We start from the raw sequence: 16,747 nt of genomic DNA, 5'->3' as shown, positions 1-16,747 counted from the left end.
GAGTTGGGATATCGGCTCAGGCAAAGCGGTGCTGCGTCGTTCTTCTCATTCCATAGAGTAAAAAAAGATTAAGCAAGCACGCTCTCGCAAAATCAGACGCCCCATTAGCAGGCCGGGGAACCCTTCCATTATGCGTCATTTGAAACTGCACGCCCCCTTCTAATCATGCTTGAACTTCCTCCAGAATTTATTTCTGGGGCAGCCAGAGAAGAAACGAAGTGGAGAAAACAAGGAAGACGAGGGCAGAGAGGCGCCTGGGAAAGGGTGTTCCCTGTTGAAGCTGTGGAATGGTTCTCGGTCAAATAAGAGATGGCGGCCAATTCATTCAATGCCAGGAATGATCGTGGGTTGTGCTAGAAGCTGGGCGCAATGGCGATGCCGTCATTTCTTCCCTTTTCGCTGCGTAATGAGTGCACGTATGTGTAGTGAATGATAAAGGCATAATGAAATTTTTGCAAAGGCGTAGCTCATGGATACCGAAGCTTGAAGATAGACAGCGTAGGAAATAGTTACCTGGTCTCTCCTGGCCCTTTCTCCCGATTACCCGGGCTTTATCCGGGCTGCCGATTCACGTGACTCCGTGATGTGCCCAACAAGGAGATCCTTTGCCTTGGGCCTTCTGACAGCCAAACATGACGAGCCTCGTGTGCCAGCTTTAAGTCCAATTCAAGTCTACCAAGCCAAAATCGCCAGTTGCATATGATATCATAGAAAATGAACAATGGATCTTTACCACACCATTCACGAGCCTGACGTCGCCAACTTTGTTATCTCCAATGAAACACGTGTGTCCACCTGGAGCGAGCTTGTCCCCTATACAGAACACCATGCTAATGCGACTATCTGTAGACCGATTGCCTCCTGTATCTGCTGCCGATGTCTTGGATGGGCCTGAAGACGAGAGCCTGCAGCCCATTACCACGGGGTTAGACACCTTGGATGCCCTGCTGTCTGCTACTCCCGGCTTAGATGCTCAGAATGCACGCTTGGAGTTGAATGACGAAGACCGCGCTTCTTCGCGAGGTGGACTTCCATTAGGCCAGATTACCGAAGTCTGGGGACCTCCAGGAGTAGGAAAGACGACGCTTGGGTGAGAAGAGCCAACACCTCCCGGCCAATGTTGTGTCTAGACGCAGGAGGGCCACATGACTAACGTTTATCTTATGTATACAGAATTCAGGCTGCATCAATTGCGCTTGTCAAGAAGCGGGCTGTCATGTGGGTAGGTCGGTTTATCTTGATTCCACTTGCGTTGCCTATTGAATCCTTTGCTTTCTGGATATCATGACTTTAGGACCCGGAGATACAACTTTGAAGCCTATGACATGGTTGGATCTACTCGACTAACACTTCGTGCTTTTAGATTGCAACACGCCCTTATGGGGACCCCGTTTTGCTGAAGTCTTGAATTCAGTGTACCGCTCTAAACTTTCGGCAGCTCAGTCTACAGCTAACCAATCACATGAAGGCCAAGAAGATGAGACTGAGGCTGAGAATCCAGAGTTTGATTTAGCCTCTGCAGAGTTTACGTACCAGTATTGCGACACATTAGCACACGTCATTGCACTTCTGTGTCGACCAAATCCTCAGATACTTCCGAAAGGCCTGTCGCTTGTGGTAGTGGATGGGCTGACGGCCTTGGTCAACTCGGCATTCCCACGAAACACAGATAACCAGAAAAAATACCCCAAAGGTATGAAGTCATCATGCCCAAAGATCACCTTCAGAATGGTGAATTTACCGAAAGACCGACTAACATGCTCATTTTGTTTATCGATTTGCTAGGCCAAGGTCCTTCTGCCAAACGGCTTCAAGTGCTCCAGTTCCTGATTGGCGGCCTACAAAAGCTGGCAGCAACGCAAAAATGCGCCATTCTCTTGTTATCGCAATGTGCGACCAAAATGGAGTCAGGTAAAAGCGCGTCACTTGCTCCCGCTATCAACGGGACGGTATGGGAACAAGCCATTGCCACTAGGCTAGCATTTTTCAAGGATTGGATTTGGAGAGACGGAGACTTGGAGGGCGAGCAAAGACGACATGATTCCTTCGAGGAGGTTGTGTTTGTAGGTGTTCAAAAACTCGACGGCAAAATGTGTTTCAACGCGTTGGAGCACATGTTGGCCTTCCACATTGAAAGGGTAAGGATGCTGTTTTATTCTCTGCTTCTCAGTTGCACGAGTTTCCCTTTATCCGCACAAAAAAGCCGGTGCTAACTGAATAACCTCTATTTAGCCTGGATTAGTGTTGGTGGAAGACATCCAACGTGATATCCAAGGCCCAGTTGCCGAAAAGCACGGCCCCAAGCGCAAGATTGCAGAAACCGAACTGGAGATTCCTGATTCCGAGGGAGAGGAAGACGAATATGGCTGGGACGATCGCTACAATAGTCAGGTCCCACGGCCCTCTCAATGGCAGGGCAGCGAGGACTTGATTCTTGATGCGAATCGCCATGAGGAGGATGAAAACGACCAAGATGGGGATGTGGATGGGGCCGGGGGAGGCCACGACAATGACGAAGTTGGTGGACGTGCATCGCATGACGGGGACCGCCTAGACAACATGGCCGTGGCAATGAGCATGAGCTTGAGCTTGATCATGCACGAGGATGGGAGTGGGAGTGGGAATGGCGCCGGTGCCAGCGGTGGTGAGGTAGCGGCACATAAAGATGGGGCGGTTGAGTATGAGGAAGAAAAGTATGGAGAATATGGGGATGCAGTCGGCTCGCGCCAGGTCCGAAAGGAGCGAGATGAGCGGCGCAGAGCGTGGGGTGGTGTAGAGATGCAATTGCACGGGGATGAGCCAGACGACAGGGGCGTGCAATCAAGTGCGACAAGCAGCCAGGATCTGACCAGCAGCCAGCGCTTGGTCCTGGGCCTTGATTTTGGTGGAGGAAGTGGTGGTGGGGGAGGGACTCAGGGAAGACGGGTGGGCGACGCGATGGCGATAGGAAGCAGGGGCAAAGGTAAGGCCAAGACCAAGGCTAAGCCAAGGACGAAGGGAAAGGAAAGCAGGACAAAGCCAGATCACAGCGTCGCACGACGACCGAAAAAGGCGCTTTAGGACTCGGTGGGTTGAGGCCGGCGTCCATTGTAGGGAAGGGGATATTTGGTGGTAACGGTACATATGTATGTATGTAACTATATACATGCATATGAAGAGAACACTTCAGCAGTCATGGCATGATGGCCCTCGGTGGATCACGGCTGCCCGGGACTTGACACATGGGAAAAAGAATTCTACCAGCAAAAGGAGCAAGATGCAAGATGGTGATTAGATTCAAGGGAGGCACCGCACCGCGCACACAGGCAGTACAAGTTCAGCCAGTCAGTACGGGGCTATTTTCTGGGGTATGGGGAACAAGAGAGAACAGGAGGAGACAGAGCCAGATCCGGAGGAGGGAGGGGTGGGGTGTGGGTGTGGGGGTCCTCCGGGGAAGAGGAACAGAAAAAAAGCACAGTTGCATGGGATTTCATTTCGCGGTGTGGAATGGAACCTATGAGGTCACGAGCAGGGAAGTGCCGCGTTGGAAAGGGCAGGAGCGGGCTTCGAGTCTTCGAGGACTCGAGAACTCGAGGACTCAAGAGGCAAGAGGCAGGCAGCCTTACAGAATCAGGCTCGGAGTTGCTTCTTTGCTGCTAGCGCACCTTCCAAAGAGGGGTGTCATTTTCTTTTTTTTTCCTCTTTTGTTTTCCCTGTATCTTTGATCGCCTGGATTCGTCATTTGAATGAACTAACTGCATACGGCTCTGTAACTCATGTCAACCTCTACCGACGCTAAATCATTATGCCACCAAGATGTAGTAAGGTGTTTATCCGTGTTCAAGACAGATCTTATGCATATATAGGACAGGAAGAAAAAACAAATCAAGCAAGCAAGCCAGTCAGTCAGTCAACCCTGGAGAAGGGGGCTCTGCGTCTTGGCTCTTGTCTCTTGTGTTCTTCTTTATGCTTCTCTTGCATTTTATATGCAACCCATGCATAAAGCAAAGGGCAGTTTTCAACTGCGAGATATCTCCGAGAGATAGCAAGGAGGGCTTTTTTTTTTCTTCTTTTTCCTTTTTTTTCTCTTCCTCACAGCCATGCCATGTTTTCATAAACTAGCCAACCACAAGCGCCGGCGTGCCCACGGAGCCGGGCCTTTTTTTTTTTTTTTTTTTAAATGGTTTTTGTTCCCTTGCTGTAGCTGTCAGGCCACTCACTAGTTTGTCTTGTCTCCTTTGTATTTTTGGCTTCATTTCGTTGCTGTCTCCCCCGCAGTGGCAAGCAAATTGTTTTCGTCGGTATACCAGATGTTGCATGAAAATATAGAGAAAAAAAAAGACAATAACTTTGGCGAATTCAAGGCCTCGCATCAAGAAACTGAAACAAAGGCCTTACTGTCACGGCCTTCCTCGATCCCTTCCCCCCCCCTCTTTAGACGTCTCGGAAAAAGAGCTGCTGGCAATGTTTGATTTCCAGGGCTCAGTCATAAACCTGGGGTCCTGGCGATGTCGTTATCGTGGAGATAACGAGAAAAGAACAGAAAACGAAACTATCAGCGTATAATTTCCTGCACAGCCGCCGCAGCCCTCTAACTTTTTCTGTAAAACTAGGAAATCAGTGGGCACGCTGGGCCCTTCGCTTGTCCTTGGGGCTTCCTATCAACTATAGCCTGCGCTGGGGGGATTCAGGAAAAAAAGGATACGGCACCCTGACATGTGTGGCCTCTTACTCGTGCGGGTAAACTTCCCCCCGCTGGGACAACTGGCTTTATTGGCGGCTCTGCTTCAGGTCGTGAATGCGACTGTGCATGCGGAAGAGATCGACCTGGGGGAGATAGAGACAACAAGGAAACACCCACAGGCTGTCAGGGCATCAATGCAGCAGCAAAAAATAAGGCCAGACAGGCCAGGCAAACCACGAACACCAAACAAGGCGAAGCGTGGGGGGGGGGGGGGAAGACTGAGAAGATTGGGGAGGGAGGGTGTGTGTACCAGTAGGACACAAGATGTTGTCCAACAAAACTTTTACTTCAACTTCTGCTTCCCAACACAGCTATCCAAGTGTTCTCCAGTTTGTGGCGTCGACAGTCTTCCGCTGCCGACCGTGTAGGACATGCCTATAACTACCTGCAGACTTGGGTCTACATCTGTGACACCGTGTAGCGTGCTAAAGCCCATAGAGCCTCAGTCCGCTCTTCATATCACGTTTTTCTTTTCTTTATGTGACATTCAAGCATAGTCCTATGCTTGCATATAAGCATCGCATTATTCTGCTATGCGCTTGGCCATAGCTTAGGCTGGCCACATGATTTTGGTGCGCGTGTCGTGTTGTGTGGGCTTGAGCAAGATAACGGGACCCCAGTTTCCCAAGTGGCTACTGACATGTTGTTAATAGCATTGCTATGGGAAGATCCGAGAAAGAAGCCGGAGGAATCTTCGAGAGGCAAAAAAGAACAATCCAGGAGTCGCGTCAGTGTGCTTCCAGCAAAGTTGCGTGTTCGGAGCTTCCGCACAGGGCTTGCCACTCACTAAAAACATATGTGAATCCAGGATGCAGGTCAAGTACTTTGCAAACTGCTTGATAGCATTCTACTGACTTCTAGAACCAGATGTGGAGATGGGTATGTATATGGCTACGAGCATTAGAAAGAAGCCGTAGTCATGTCTCTATGGAACCCAAAGTCTTCTGACACTTGCTCAAGTCACATCATCAGCCACATCTCGGCCTCGAGCAACACTTGCACGCTGGACAAGCTCGCAACAGCTCTTGGCCCGGTCGCGAAGCTTTCTCATCGCCCAGTTCCGAGGACTCACAACTCCTGTCCCCATTCACGCTCCCTAAATTGAGCCGGGAGGTAGTATCCACATGGCCACCAGAGCACACGCTGGTATCGGCTGTGGCGGACTCTCATCTTGCACGACATCTTTGAAGAACGGACTCTCAAACCCAGTGCTGTATGGATATGGAACCAGATCTTTGACTCGGTTTTCGTCGCCGAACTATAACCTGCAGGCTTTCCACGCGGTAGTGACTCAGGTGCCTTCCATGGCCAGGACAACAATGCAGAAGCGTGCTCCCTGAGCGGGAAGGGCCGGTTAAGGATATTAGTCTCGCAGGGTTCTCTGAATCATACATTGTAGTATACGACCGGTTCATCTTCCTCTACCTGCAATGCCTCGAGATTCAAGCAACTCAATGAAATATGTTGAGGGTACTCTGGATACGCTTGGTCAAGAGCCTTGGGAGTGGCTTGCCAATTAGTCTTTGCTGCTGCTCTCTGAGTAGCTTCAAACCCTTTTCTTCGTCGTGGGTGTGGATGAAGCAGATCTGCCGATGAGACTCTTTTTTATGTGCCCAATTGTGCAGGCGGAACCACTGGCCGGTTCAACGACATGTGGTTGTGGCATTAACAACCCTAAACACATACTCGTGATAATCCTTGTATGTATAACCCTAGTGGTTACATCATTTTAATCAACGTCATCATGGGGTGAGAAACGAAAGGCTTTTGCAACCAACCTCTGACGATATTTTGACCCAACACGTCTCCGTCTTGCGTCAGCGTATCATATTTTTCTTCTCACAGATCTCACCTATGGCAAAGAAACGACTTCCCACGTGGCGCAATTATCCCAAGCCATCAGGCTCTGGGTCAACAACGCTTTCCGAGTCCGATAGACTCCGGAAGAACAGTGGGTGGCTTGTACCCGGAACGGCTCTGGCATCGGCAACACAGGCTAATAAAACGTTGATATGAATCCAGACTCAGGAGAACAACCACAAGCTCAACCCAAGGGCAGTGTCAATGAGACTCTGCAAAGGTTGCGTCTCTCAAACGCTGCTGCTTCTTCTGCTCCACGAGCAGATCCGTTGCTTAACCAGATTCCCTACATTACGCCTGGTCTGAAGTGTTTGCTACATATCAGCGACGTGCCGGCTCCGCCCCCGAGACAGCAACGGCGCTTCGATAGCCAAGGCCGTCGCTTACCGTCTGGTCCGCCGCCGCCCAAAAGCTGGCTGGATACGAACAGGACTGATCAACAAAAGGTTCGCGAGTACATGACGCAAGCCAATAAGAGAAGAGATGCAAGTCTTCCAGGCGGTTATATGCCACATGAATCTAGTCTGCTATCCCAAGTTGTACAGAAGATTGCAAGTTGTTGGGACCATATTTTACCACACGCCCAGGATCTTAACTTGACGTCCTTACCACCCAAAGCGAGAGAGCTCTTGATTCAGTATTTGGATGAAATGAGAGAGCAAGTCACCACCGAAGACTTACGGGCTATTTTAATGCCATCTCCTGATGAAGATGGCTATATTGATACAAGAGTCAATCGAGGAATCTCCCATTTATACGTCCCGAGGTATATATGCGAAAATCTAGGCACGCTGGAAAGCGTCCTTATCATACCCGAAAGTAAGCGAAGACCAAAAGGCGTACCCGAGTCATGGGAAGATGACGACTTCAATGAGTCCTCGGCCTTTGAATCATCAAACACCGTTGTGCCTAGCCTTACACATATCCATCTCGGTCTTACAGAGCATCAGACTCAACATGTTGATGGCGATGTTATCTGGAAAGATCTTCTTCGGCTCTCCAAACTACTCCCTACAATAACTCATGTCAACCTTAGCCACTGGCCTGCTCCTACTACCCTTGAAGGAAGTGCTCGGTGGCCCGGAATCGTCTCTAATCTGAGGCACTTGAGCAAGAACTGGCACCGGCTTGTCTATCTCAACATGACAGGATGTGATGACTGGGCAAAGGCGTTGTTATGCAAACGAGAAGTCTTTGACCCGGAAACCTGTACTTGGGAAGGGCCGCCCGGAGTAGATTGGGCCAATGATTGGGGACGGGTCAAGGCTATCGTCATGCCGGACTCAGCTAAAGAGGCTTCGACAACTCACGAGACACAGAGCTCTGATGAAGTGACACTGTTGCGTAGCTTGAGACTATACATTATGAAGCAGAGAACGATGAAGAAGAATATAGTTCCTGTTGCTGTTACTACAGTGGAAATCTAGTTTTACATCATTCTTTATCAATGAACAAATTCAAAAATAAAACACAAGGGAGATAGGAACAGCTTCAGGCCATCTGATGCCGATGATGATGAATATCTTTATGTAACCTATCTGCTTGGGAGGGATCCTCGGCGTACGACAGAGACCCCCAAGCATAAACAAGAATCCTGGCCCAGCCGCTTTTGTACGACTCAAAAGGAACAAAAAAAAAAAAAAAAAAAAAACCCCAAAACCCTGCCAAAAAAAACGCCCACGCAGTCAAAATTTAGCAAACAGTAGCGTTTTCTCGCTACATCACTTCAAATCCCACGATCTAAAATTCGTTACACAAAACGTTTTGTGTCCGACAAAAAAAGCAATGTCGACACCAACGTGATTCGAACACGCGCCCGCGAACGGACTTCCTGAGCTGCTGTATAGCAGGGAAGCGCCTTAACCACTCGGCCATAGTGCCTTATTTGACTTGTTGAAAATGTACGTGTTGTGAGAACATATAAAGGGAGAAAAGTAAGAAAAAGGGCCTTCCCGCACAACCTTCCCTCCTACAACCCTCGGGGGGGTACCTTTGAGGTCGGCCTCCCCCCCCCTCGAGCCTATGCTGAGGGTCTCATGAGGACAGCAACACGATCCCAATGCTGTTGCCATTTTTGTCTTTTCAACATGACAACGAGCTGCGAAGCCAGAGTCCGCTTTCTCCCAACTTTGAGGGATTTCCTCGCCGTCGACTCGCCCCCTTTTCACGACACCCTCCTCGCGATCGCCGGCCCTTCATCGCCGCCACACCCAACAACTCATGGATCCATCTTCGCAACTCGGGACTGTCCCTTTGAAGGTTCAGACAGTCCACCCTCGTCCTTTCTTCTTCTTTTGTCTTTCCTTTGTCCTGCTGTGGCACTCGGGGACTGCATCGGGCCTCAGCCATGGTTCGGTGCGGCGGCCACTTCGAAAAGCGGAAGGATACGCCCCTAGCCTCCGGAGGCTCACCTGGTATGGTTTTTCACCCGCTCAACGACTCGGGGTTTTCCATGCCACGCTGGTTGTGATGGTCGACTTTGTGTCTGGCCACGTTTCTCGGTCGAACGAATGTTGGTGGGGATGGTCAACTCCTTGTGGGGGTTAGGGTTTATCTGGGGAAATAGTTTTTTTCTTTTTTTTTCTTTTGTACTTGTGTTTCTTGCTGCTCATAGCGGAGTGTGGACCACTAGTTCTTCGGGGCTTGGGGATGGTGCGCCATCCCGAACACACAGAAACTATGCGGCGTGTCGAGCGGAGGACTTTAAATTTCCGTCCGGTAACCAATCCGGCGTCGTTTGATCTTAGTGATTTTGGTAGACGTTAAATATAGTCAAGTCAAGTCAAAAGGGCCTTCCCTGCTACACTGCCGGTCTGGTGGCTGCTCAGCCAAGAACACCGTCGAGCTTCCGAATGGCAACATCCTGAAGCCGTCAAAGTCCTTGAGGTGGCTTGGCGTGTGGTGGGACTCTGCTTTTAACTTCGCGGAGCACGCCAAACAGGTCACGGCCAAGGCCAAGAGAACTACCAACGCCCTCCGCGCACTTGCTGGAGTGTACCATGGCACCCCGGTGAAGAGCCTGCCACATGTGGTGAGGAGCTGTGTGCTCCCGCAACTGACATATGCGTTATCCACGTGGTCTCCCTTCATGCATAAAATCAGAGGGACTCAGAAATTGGAACTGGCACTGAGAGCTGCCCTTAGAGCTGCCCTGCCAGTCTATTGCACGACGCCCATCAAGCTACTGCACATCTTTTCCGCGGTGCCGACCATGGAGATGCTGCTCAGAGACTATGAGAGGGCTGCTGCCATCCGCGCGTCTACGGTAGACAACTACCACCCTTTGTACATCACAGAGCTAGGTGGTCACATAGACGAGTACAAGAAGATGCTTCCGAACCCTATACACGAGTCCGAGAAACTTCTTCCAGAAGAGAAGGGCCCACTGGAGCCCCTGCCCCCGCAGCTGGACAAAGAGGAGGCTGCTGAGCAGCACCAAAGAGAAGTCGCCGAGTCGGGCCCAAACACTGTATGGGCCTACTCAGATGGCTCGCGCGACGAGAACGGCAGAACAGGAGCAGGCTGGACGATCTTCTGCGGAGGCACCAAGCTTTGCGAAGGGGTTGGGTCCTGTGGTACCCTGCGAGAAGTTGCGGATGCCGAGGCTGTCGCTGCCGCCAACGCGGTCCGAGCAGCTGTCGAAAATGCTCCTCCGGAGGCGGGTAGCCTGTACCTGTGCCTCGATAACCTAGGCGTAGCGCAACGCATCGCCTGCAGATCCAAAAAGAATGGCACATCCCAAGGAGAGGTTGATGAGATCCGCCGTTTACTTCACGACTGGAAGGGAGGCACCGAGCACTTGTCACTGGATGCAGCTGTTGGCGCTGTTAGATGGGTCCCGGGCCACACCAACGTCCCCGGAAACGAGCTCGTCGACGGGCTGGCAAAGAGAGGATGTGAGAGCGAGGTCCTGCTTGTCAGGCCTGGCGGCATGCCCCTTGCGTCAGCACGCAGATGGAAGAAGTTGCAGCTGAACGCCGAGTTCAAGGCGTGGACCGAGAGTTGCGAGCCTAGAAGCCACATTGGGGCTCGCTTCGAGTCGACAAACGCCTACAAGGTTGACTGGCTTAAGGGCCAACACAGATCCACCATCGCTCGCATCCTGACTGCCCGAGCGGGCCATGGCGACTTCGCGGAGTACCATGACCGGTTCGACCACACAGAGGCCGAGAAGAACTGCCCGCTTTGCCAGCAGCCAAAGGAACCCTTCCACCCTTGGTCCTGTGTGAGCAACAAGCGACGACTGCGGAAGAACTTTGTCAAAAAGCTACTCCGCAAAAACAGCTCATGCAAGTATCTTGCAAAGAGATTGGAGGTGAAATGGCGCCATTACAGAGCGCACGCACCGAGAGAGGCGACCCCATCAACGGGCGCAACAATTTCAGAGGATGAACGAGCGAGGGGGAGCGGGGGGAGGTGATGAGAGTGGTTTTGTTTTTTGCTGTGTTTCTGCGTGTTTTGTGTTCTTTCATTTTCTTTGCTATTCCCTTTTTTTTTTTTTTTTACTTGTTTTCTTTTGCTCATAGCGGAGTGTGGACCACTGGTTCTTCGGGGCTTGGGGATGGTGCGCCATCCCGAACACACAGAAACGATGGGCGTGTCGAGCGGAGGACTTTAAACTTCCGTTCGGTAACCAATCCGGCGTCGTGTGATCTTAGTGATTTTGGTAGACGATAAATATAGTCAAGTCAAGTCAAGTCAAGTCTGCAGTGAACCTAGGCAAACATGGCGCTGCGAGAAATGTGGACGTCGACATCACAGCAAAGAATGTCGGGAGGAGACAGTGACTTGCGCCAGATGCAAGAAGACCGGGCACTCAGTTGCCAAATGCCCCACGGAAACGACACTCTGGGCGGCCAGAGCTGGCCAAGGAAACATCGCTCTAGAAGCACAAGACCCGGAGGGAAAGGGTCGGAAGCGGAAGCAAGCCAGCGAGGCGGGGGCGGACTCGACAATGCGGGGCACAGAAACAGGCACATCACCCGCCGAGAAGGAGACGACTGGAAATGCGACAAGAAAGGAGGTCAGAAAGGAAAACGCGACTCCGGGAACTGCCACGGCGGCCAACAAGAAGAAGGTAGCGGGGACTACCGACGACATGGAAATCACCGACGCCCCTACTACTCATGAATAGAGAAACCAACAAATTTCTCCTATGGCAGGCGAATCTTGGCAAAGGACGAAATGCACAGGCGGCACTAGCAAGCGCTGCTGCTAAACACCTCCCGCACGTCATATGTGTACAGGAGCCCCATTTCGTACGAGATAAGAACAGACCGAAGACTACGTCTATAACAGGATACAGGCTATTTGGGCCAATAGATGACTGGATAGAAAGGCCACGCGTTCTCACTTTCTGCAGAGAAGATGTGACAGGAGTGCACATCCCTGACGCTTTCGACGAATGGACGGACTGGATACTGGGCACACTACCGAATAGGCACACGAAGCTCAACTGCTGGGCCAGATATGGCGGTGCGCCCGCCCCTGAGGAAAGAAGGACAGCCTACGGCTCGAAGCTGGAGAAAGTAGAAAGACACACCCAGGAGATCACAGACGAAAGCTCCCCAATTTTGTGGGCGTACTCAGATGGGTCCAAGGATTCCAAAGGTTACGCCGGCTCAAGATTGGCTTTGGTCAAGCAAGGGCAAGAACTGGCCACAGGCAAACTGCATCTGGGGATCGGGGCAGAGGTTGCGGATGCGGAGGCGATCGCGACGAGACACGCTGCAGCCGAAGCAGTCAAAGCCACTGCAAACACAGCGAACATCAAAATGGTCATCTGCCTAGATAACCGCAGCGTGGTGAATAGGCTGAACGCCAGGCTCCCAGTTTGGGGCACCTCGCAGGAAGCTATAGACGAAACAAGAGACCTTATGCGGAAGTGGAAAGACGGACACCCAGGCCGAAGCTGGGAAGTTAGGTAGGTTCCGGGCCACAGAAGCATCCCAGGAAACGAGCGAGCGGACCAGTTGGCGAAAGAGGCCACCACAGAGGAAACAGCCCAGCCCAACCCATTGTGGACTTTGGCTGCACTGAAACGATGGCGCAAGCGGGAGTTCCAAGCAGCGACAGATCGATGGTGGAAAAGCACTGGGCGAAATCTGGAAGCACCGGTGGCATGGAAGGCTACGGCCGGAAAGCACAACCGAGTCAGCGTCGGCAGAGTCCTCGCGGCTAGGTCGGGGCACGGAGACTTAGACAAGTACCACGTCCGCTTCGAGCATGACACGCCGTTGAGGTGCGAGAGATGCGGGGCCGAGAAAGACGGCCCACACGTTTGGACATGCAAAGGCCTACAGAAAAGATACAGCAGGTCATGGGTAGAGCGTCTATTGAAGACGGCACGAGGGGCAAAGACGTTGGCCGAGAGAGTCGACAACCTGGCACAGAGGGGCCCCGGGCGGCAACGCCTCATCAACCAAGCATAGGCCGGCAGAAAGACCGAGCCATTTTCTACTTTTTTTCCTTTGTTTAGTTTTTTGTATTTCGTCATCTGTATTACTGGGACCTTTGGGGCGACTTTAGGGTCGCTCTGGAGGCTGCGAGCCTCCGTGTTCCAGCTGTTTGTTCTCTTCGTTCAGGTGCAGACCTGCTCTTTTCATAGTTATACTCTTTTCACAGGCGGACTAGCCGGCTGTGACGCCCATTCGACTAGTGAACCATGGCACACGGTGTAAAAACAAACAATAGCCACAACAGCATCGGAAACTATCCGACATGTCCCAAGGAGGGCATTAGATATTAATTTCATAATCGTTCTAGCTGCATTTGGGCCCAGTGATTTGCATAAACTTGAAATATAGTCGATACAGGACGGGGGACTTGTATAATTTATGTACGCCATCTCAACAGTAGTTAGATAATCTTGGGCGGAATTCAAGCCTCTAGGTAGAGTGAGTATAGTCAAGACTATTACAAATACCTGATGGAACTAGCCGGAACCAAATACATACGTAACTATCCATCAGGTCAAAACATACCACTCTTCTTCCAAGATTTGATTAATAACTTTCTCGAGCATATGATGCCCAATAATTGATCCGGGATTCTATTTTATTAACCACACTCTTCATCCACTCGATCTCAGTTCGCCCAGCCATACTCCTCATCTACTAGATCCTTGCTGCCCCAGCCAATCTGGTAGCTGTGTAGATCAAACACCACCAGGGCCGACTTGAAAGCGGGACTACCAAAGACATTCACTCCTAGTTCATCTGAAGGCTGCAGTGCGCCAAAGCAAAAATCAGCCTCTTCATCAACCTGGTTGAGCTTGAGGTATCTGCCAGGGATACCAACTGAGCTACCATCGGACAAGAAGATGAAGTCCGGTAGTTGGCTGACACATGGGAAGACATAGCCGGCGTGTTCCTTGTTGTACTTGGCATTTTCAACCTTTCCGTAGTACTCTTCGACATATTTGAGGGGGAGCATTAAAAGATCGCTAGCAGTGTCAGCAACGACATACTCTAGCCGCTCATCATTAATCAGACTTTCGTCAAAATCGTCGTCATCGACATCAACACCTCCAAGAATGTGGGAAGTAAAGTTCCAGTAGCCTTGACTACTGTCCACTTCGCTATATCCGACCAAGTCTCCGAATGTATTTTCGTCAAAATAGCCAAACTCGACTTCCCCGGTCGAGCAATGCTTCATGTCAACGGTGAAAAGTTGTTTATCAAGCTGATGCCTGGCGTTTCTGACAATCCCATAGTCGGGATAAAAGCTCATCGAGTCGGAATTGGGGATGCCCATGCCAATGACTCCAGAGACAGACGGAAGATCGTGGAAGCCGCTAGGGACAGTTTCCGCGACTTGTATAAGCTGTTCTTTGATAGTGAGACCACTAATGGATACTCTCTCAGTATACCCAAAACCCGATGCCGTATTGCCATTTGGATCCTTAGTTTCCCAGTGGTATTCCTTCAATGGAAAGCCCATCGAAAACACGTTATAAGTGTAGGAAGCCTGCAAGGCTTTGGGGTTTGCAGTCTCTGGGGAATGGACCCAAAGACCGTGAAACGCGGTGTCAACGACGAGATTGTAAATTTTGGGCTCGATCAGGCCTATCTTGGTAGCGAGTGCGAACTTGCTACCACAGGTTCCCACTGGAAGTGAAGGGGTGGAGATGACACCACGCTTCTGGTTCCTGTTTAGTGCATCTTGCAGATCCTGGGGCATCAGAACCCCATATTTGCTGTATATCTCAGCAAGGGATGCAATACCATCTAGAGAATAGCCGACGTCACGGGCTTGCTTGGCGGACCAAGTACCGGGAGCCGACGAGAAGGCATCTGCTGAAGACTCAGTAGGAGATGTAGGCAGGGCCAGGGCAACCTGGGAAGCGATCAGGCCGGTGGCAAGAAGAGATGAAAACGAAGGAGCCATGTCGAATGAAGGGTGAACTTGGAAAAGAATGTGGAAGAGTGAATAAGATGTGTAAAATTAGATGAGAGTGAGGATAGACAGCCACGAACCATCTGGAGAGAGGGTTGATGGGTCTCTATTAATACTTGGACCGTGATGATGGATTTCGGCCTTTCTCTAAACCATTCTGTGATATGGCCGACACTTCCAATCCACACACTGTTCATCAGGTCCAATTAAAAGAACTAACTGTAAGACTGGATGTCCTCAAGTTGGATTCGCTGTTACCGCACAACCTTGGAATCATGCGCGCATTTAGACGTCTGCATCACTCGGTGCCATGTACGGTCCGTGACTTGAGATATAGTTTCTCAGCTCTGGATCCAAGCCCTCCACAACCCTGCTCATAAAAGAATGGACCAGAGTGGTGCAAGTATGTTGATAAAATTTCGTTTCGACACGTGTTTATCTACATTGACATAAACGGCTACACTCGATACATTCCAAGTAGTTTTTGATATAGTTCGCTGAAGGAGATCCTCAATGAGATGAAGCCCTTGGTATGCACACTGAGTTTTTGAGGTAGAAGTATGTTGTCTGATCTTTTCAATTCATGTAATCTCCCAAGGATAACTCTAAAATGAATAGCTAGCTACACGTCGAACCTATATGAGCTACTGCTTCGGCTTGAGGAAACGGCAAACCTTAGTTTTGGCTTATTTCAAGTCATAACATCAAGACCATTAACAATCTTTAGCCTCCGAATCTTTATAGGGTATGCATCCAAGCTCGCTCTGCACTCATGACTTTGTGGCTCGTCTGTTCCGAGCTCCTGTTCCGTGCGCACAGTCTCTACAACCAAATGAAGTTGAATCCATAGTCTCGGATCGTATTAGTCACCTTGGGAAAGTGAAAATTGAAAGCGTCCTACATGTTAGTTGCCTAGTTCAGACGTGTGATTTTCTGGCAATACACCAATATTCTTGTAGATACCGGAAACAAACGCGGGAACTGCGCAGTAACTAAAGCCCTGGATATGGTCTTAATTCATGCATAGCATCAAAGATGACTTGTCTTTCGTTGTGATTATTGCGCATGGGCAAGTTCACGTCACTTTGTATGGGGCTTGGCTGAAGGACAAGAACATCAGTCTCTATAAACTGCCGGGAGTGGTCTTTTCTGGAAAGTCTTGTGGTGTTGGTAGGGATGTTGTTGAAGATAAGAGACAACATTCGGAAGCCTCCTAGAACAAGGATAAACATTATTCAGAATGCTCTGAAAAGTAATACGGCGGAGCCGTTGCTTAGCATCGGAAGCTTTTCCCATCATCAGCAACCTGAGGCTATGCTTTGTTGGTTCACGAATTAACACTCCAATAACCCTGTGTCTATAATGACTATTTTTTGGCCTGTCTACTTGCGAGGGTTTCTCGGCATGCGACAGGGGACTATTTCTAGTACCAGAAAAATCACATAACAGCAGTGAAAACTATTATACTATGAATGTATGAAGGAGATCTGGATTGATTGAAAGGTTGGGAGACAAGACGTTGTTGTGATTATGTTCTATCTTAGATTCTACCATCAAGGAAAGGGAAAACCCTGTGCATTATATGCCCTTGCTGAGTTGGGATAAGGGTACAAGTGTAGCACGTGACTAGTGATCACGTGTCGTAAGGACCCACAGCATCCCACGACATGGGAATGTAAAGCAAGGCTTCGGGCATGGAAGAGAATAGGAGTTGATAGTTAGGACAACGGTTTACTAATTTATTCACCCTACCCCCAAAAGCTCATC

At 50.3% G+C, this 16,747-nt stretch overlaps 3 protein-coding genes across 3 annotated transcripts; 2 read left to right on the top strand and 1 right to left on the bottom strand.

Moving 5' to 3' along the window:
* Positions 1-721: 721 nt before the first annotated feature.
* BROUX77_005454 (uncharacterized protein) lies at positions 722-3,060 on the top strand (the record flags this gene model as incomplete). Its single annotated transcript, XM_073750329.1, has 6 exons — positions 722-785; positions 850-1,090; positions 1,174-1,226; positions 1,364-1,693; positions 1,786-2,138; positions 2,233-3,060. 6 exons carry the CDS (start codon positions 722-724, stop codon positions 3,058-3,060), a joined length of 1,869 nt encoding a protein of 622 aa, XP_073604340.1.
* A 6,611-nt stretch (positions 3,061-9,671) lies between these two features.
* On the top strand, positions 9,672-11,717 carry BROUX77_005453 (uncharacterized protein; the record flags this gene model as incomplete). The annotated part of the gene is made up of 2 exons (XM_073750328.1): positions 9,672-10,876; positions 11,444-11,717. The coding sequence occupies 2 exons, from the start codon at positions 9,672-9,674 to the stop codon at positions 11,715-11,717; spliced, it is 1,479 nt and encodes a 492-aa protein (XP_073604339.1).
* Positions 11,718-13,669: 1,952 nt separating this feature from the next.
* BROUX77_005452 (uncharacterized protein) lies at positions 13,670-14,971 on the bottom strand (the record flags this gene model as incomplete). Its single annotated transcript, XM_073750327.1, has 1 exon — positions 13,670-14,971. The coding sequence occupies one exon, from the start codon at positions 14,969-14,971 to the stop codon at positions 13,670-13,672; it is 1,302 nt and encodes a 433-aa protein (XP_073604338.1).
* Between the last annotated feature and the right edge of the window lie 1,776 nt (positions 14,972-16,747).

The sequence above is a fragment of the Berkeleyomyces rouxiae genome (assembly GCF_048999995.1).
Source record: "Berkeleyomyces rouxiae strain 22BRR77 chromosome Unknown BrBRR77_ptg000005l, whole genome shotgun sequence".
NCBI classification, from domain to species: Eukaryota; Fungi; Ascomycota; class Sordariomycetes; order Microascales; family Ceratocystidaceae; genus Berkeleyomyces; species Berkeleyomyces rouxiae.
This window is presented reverse-complemented; position numbering and strand designations above follow the sequence as displayed.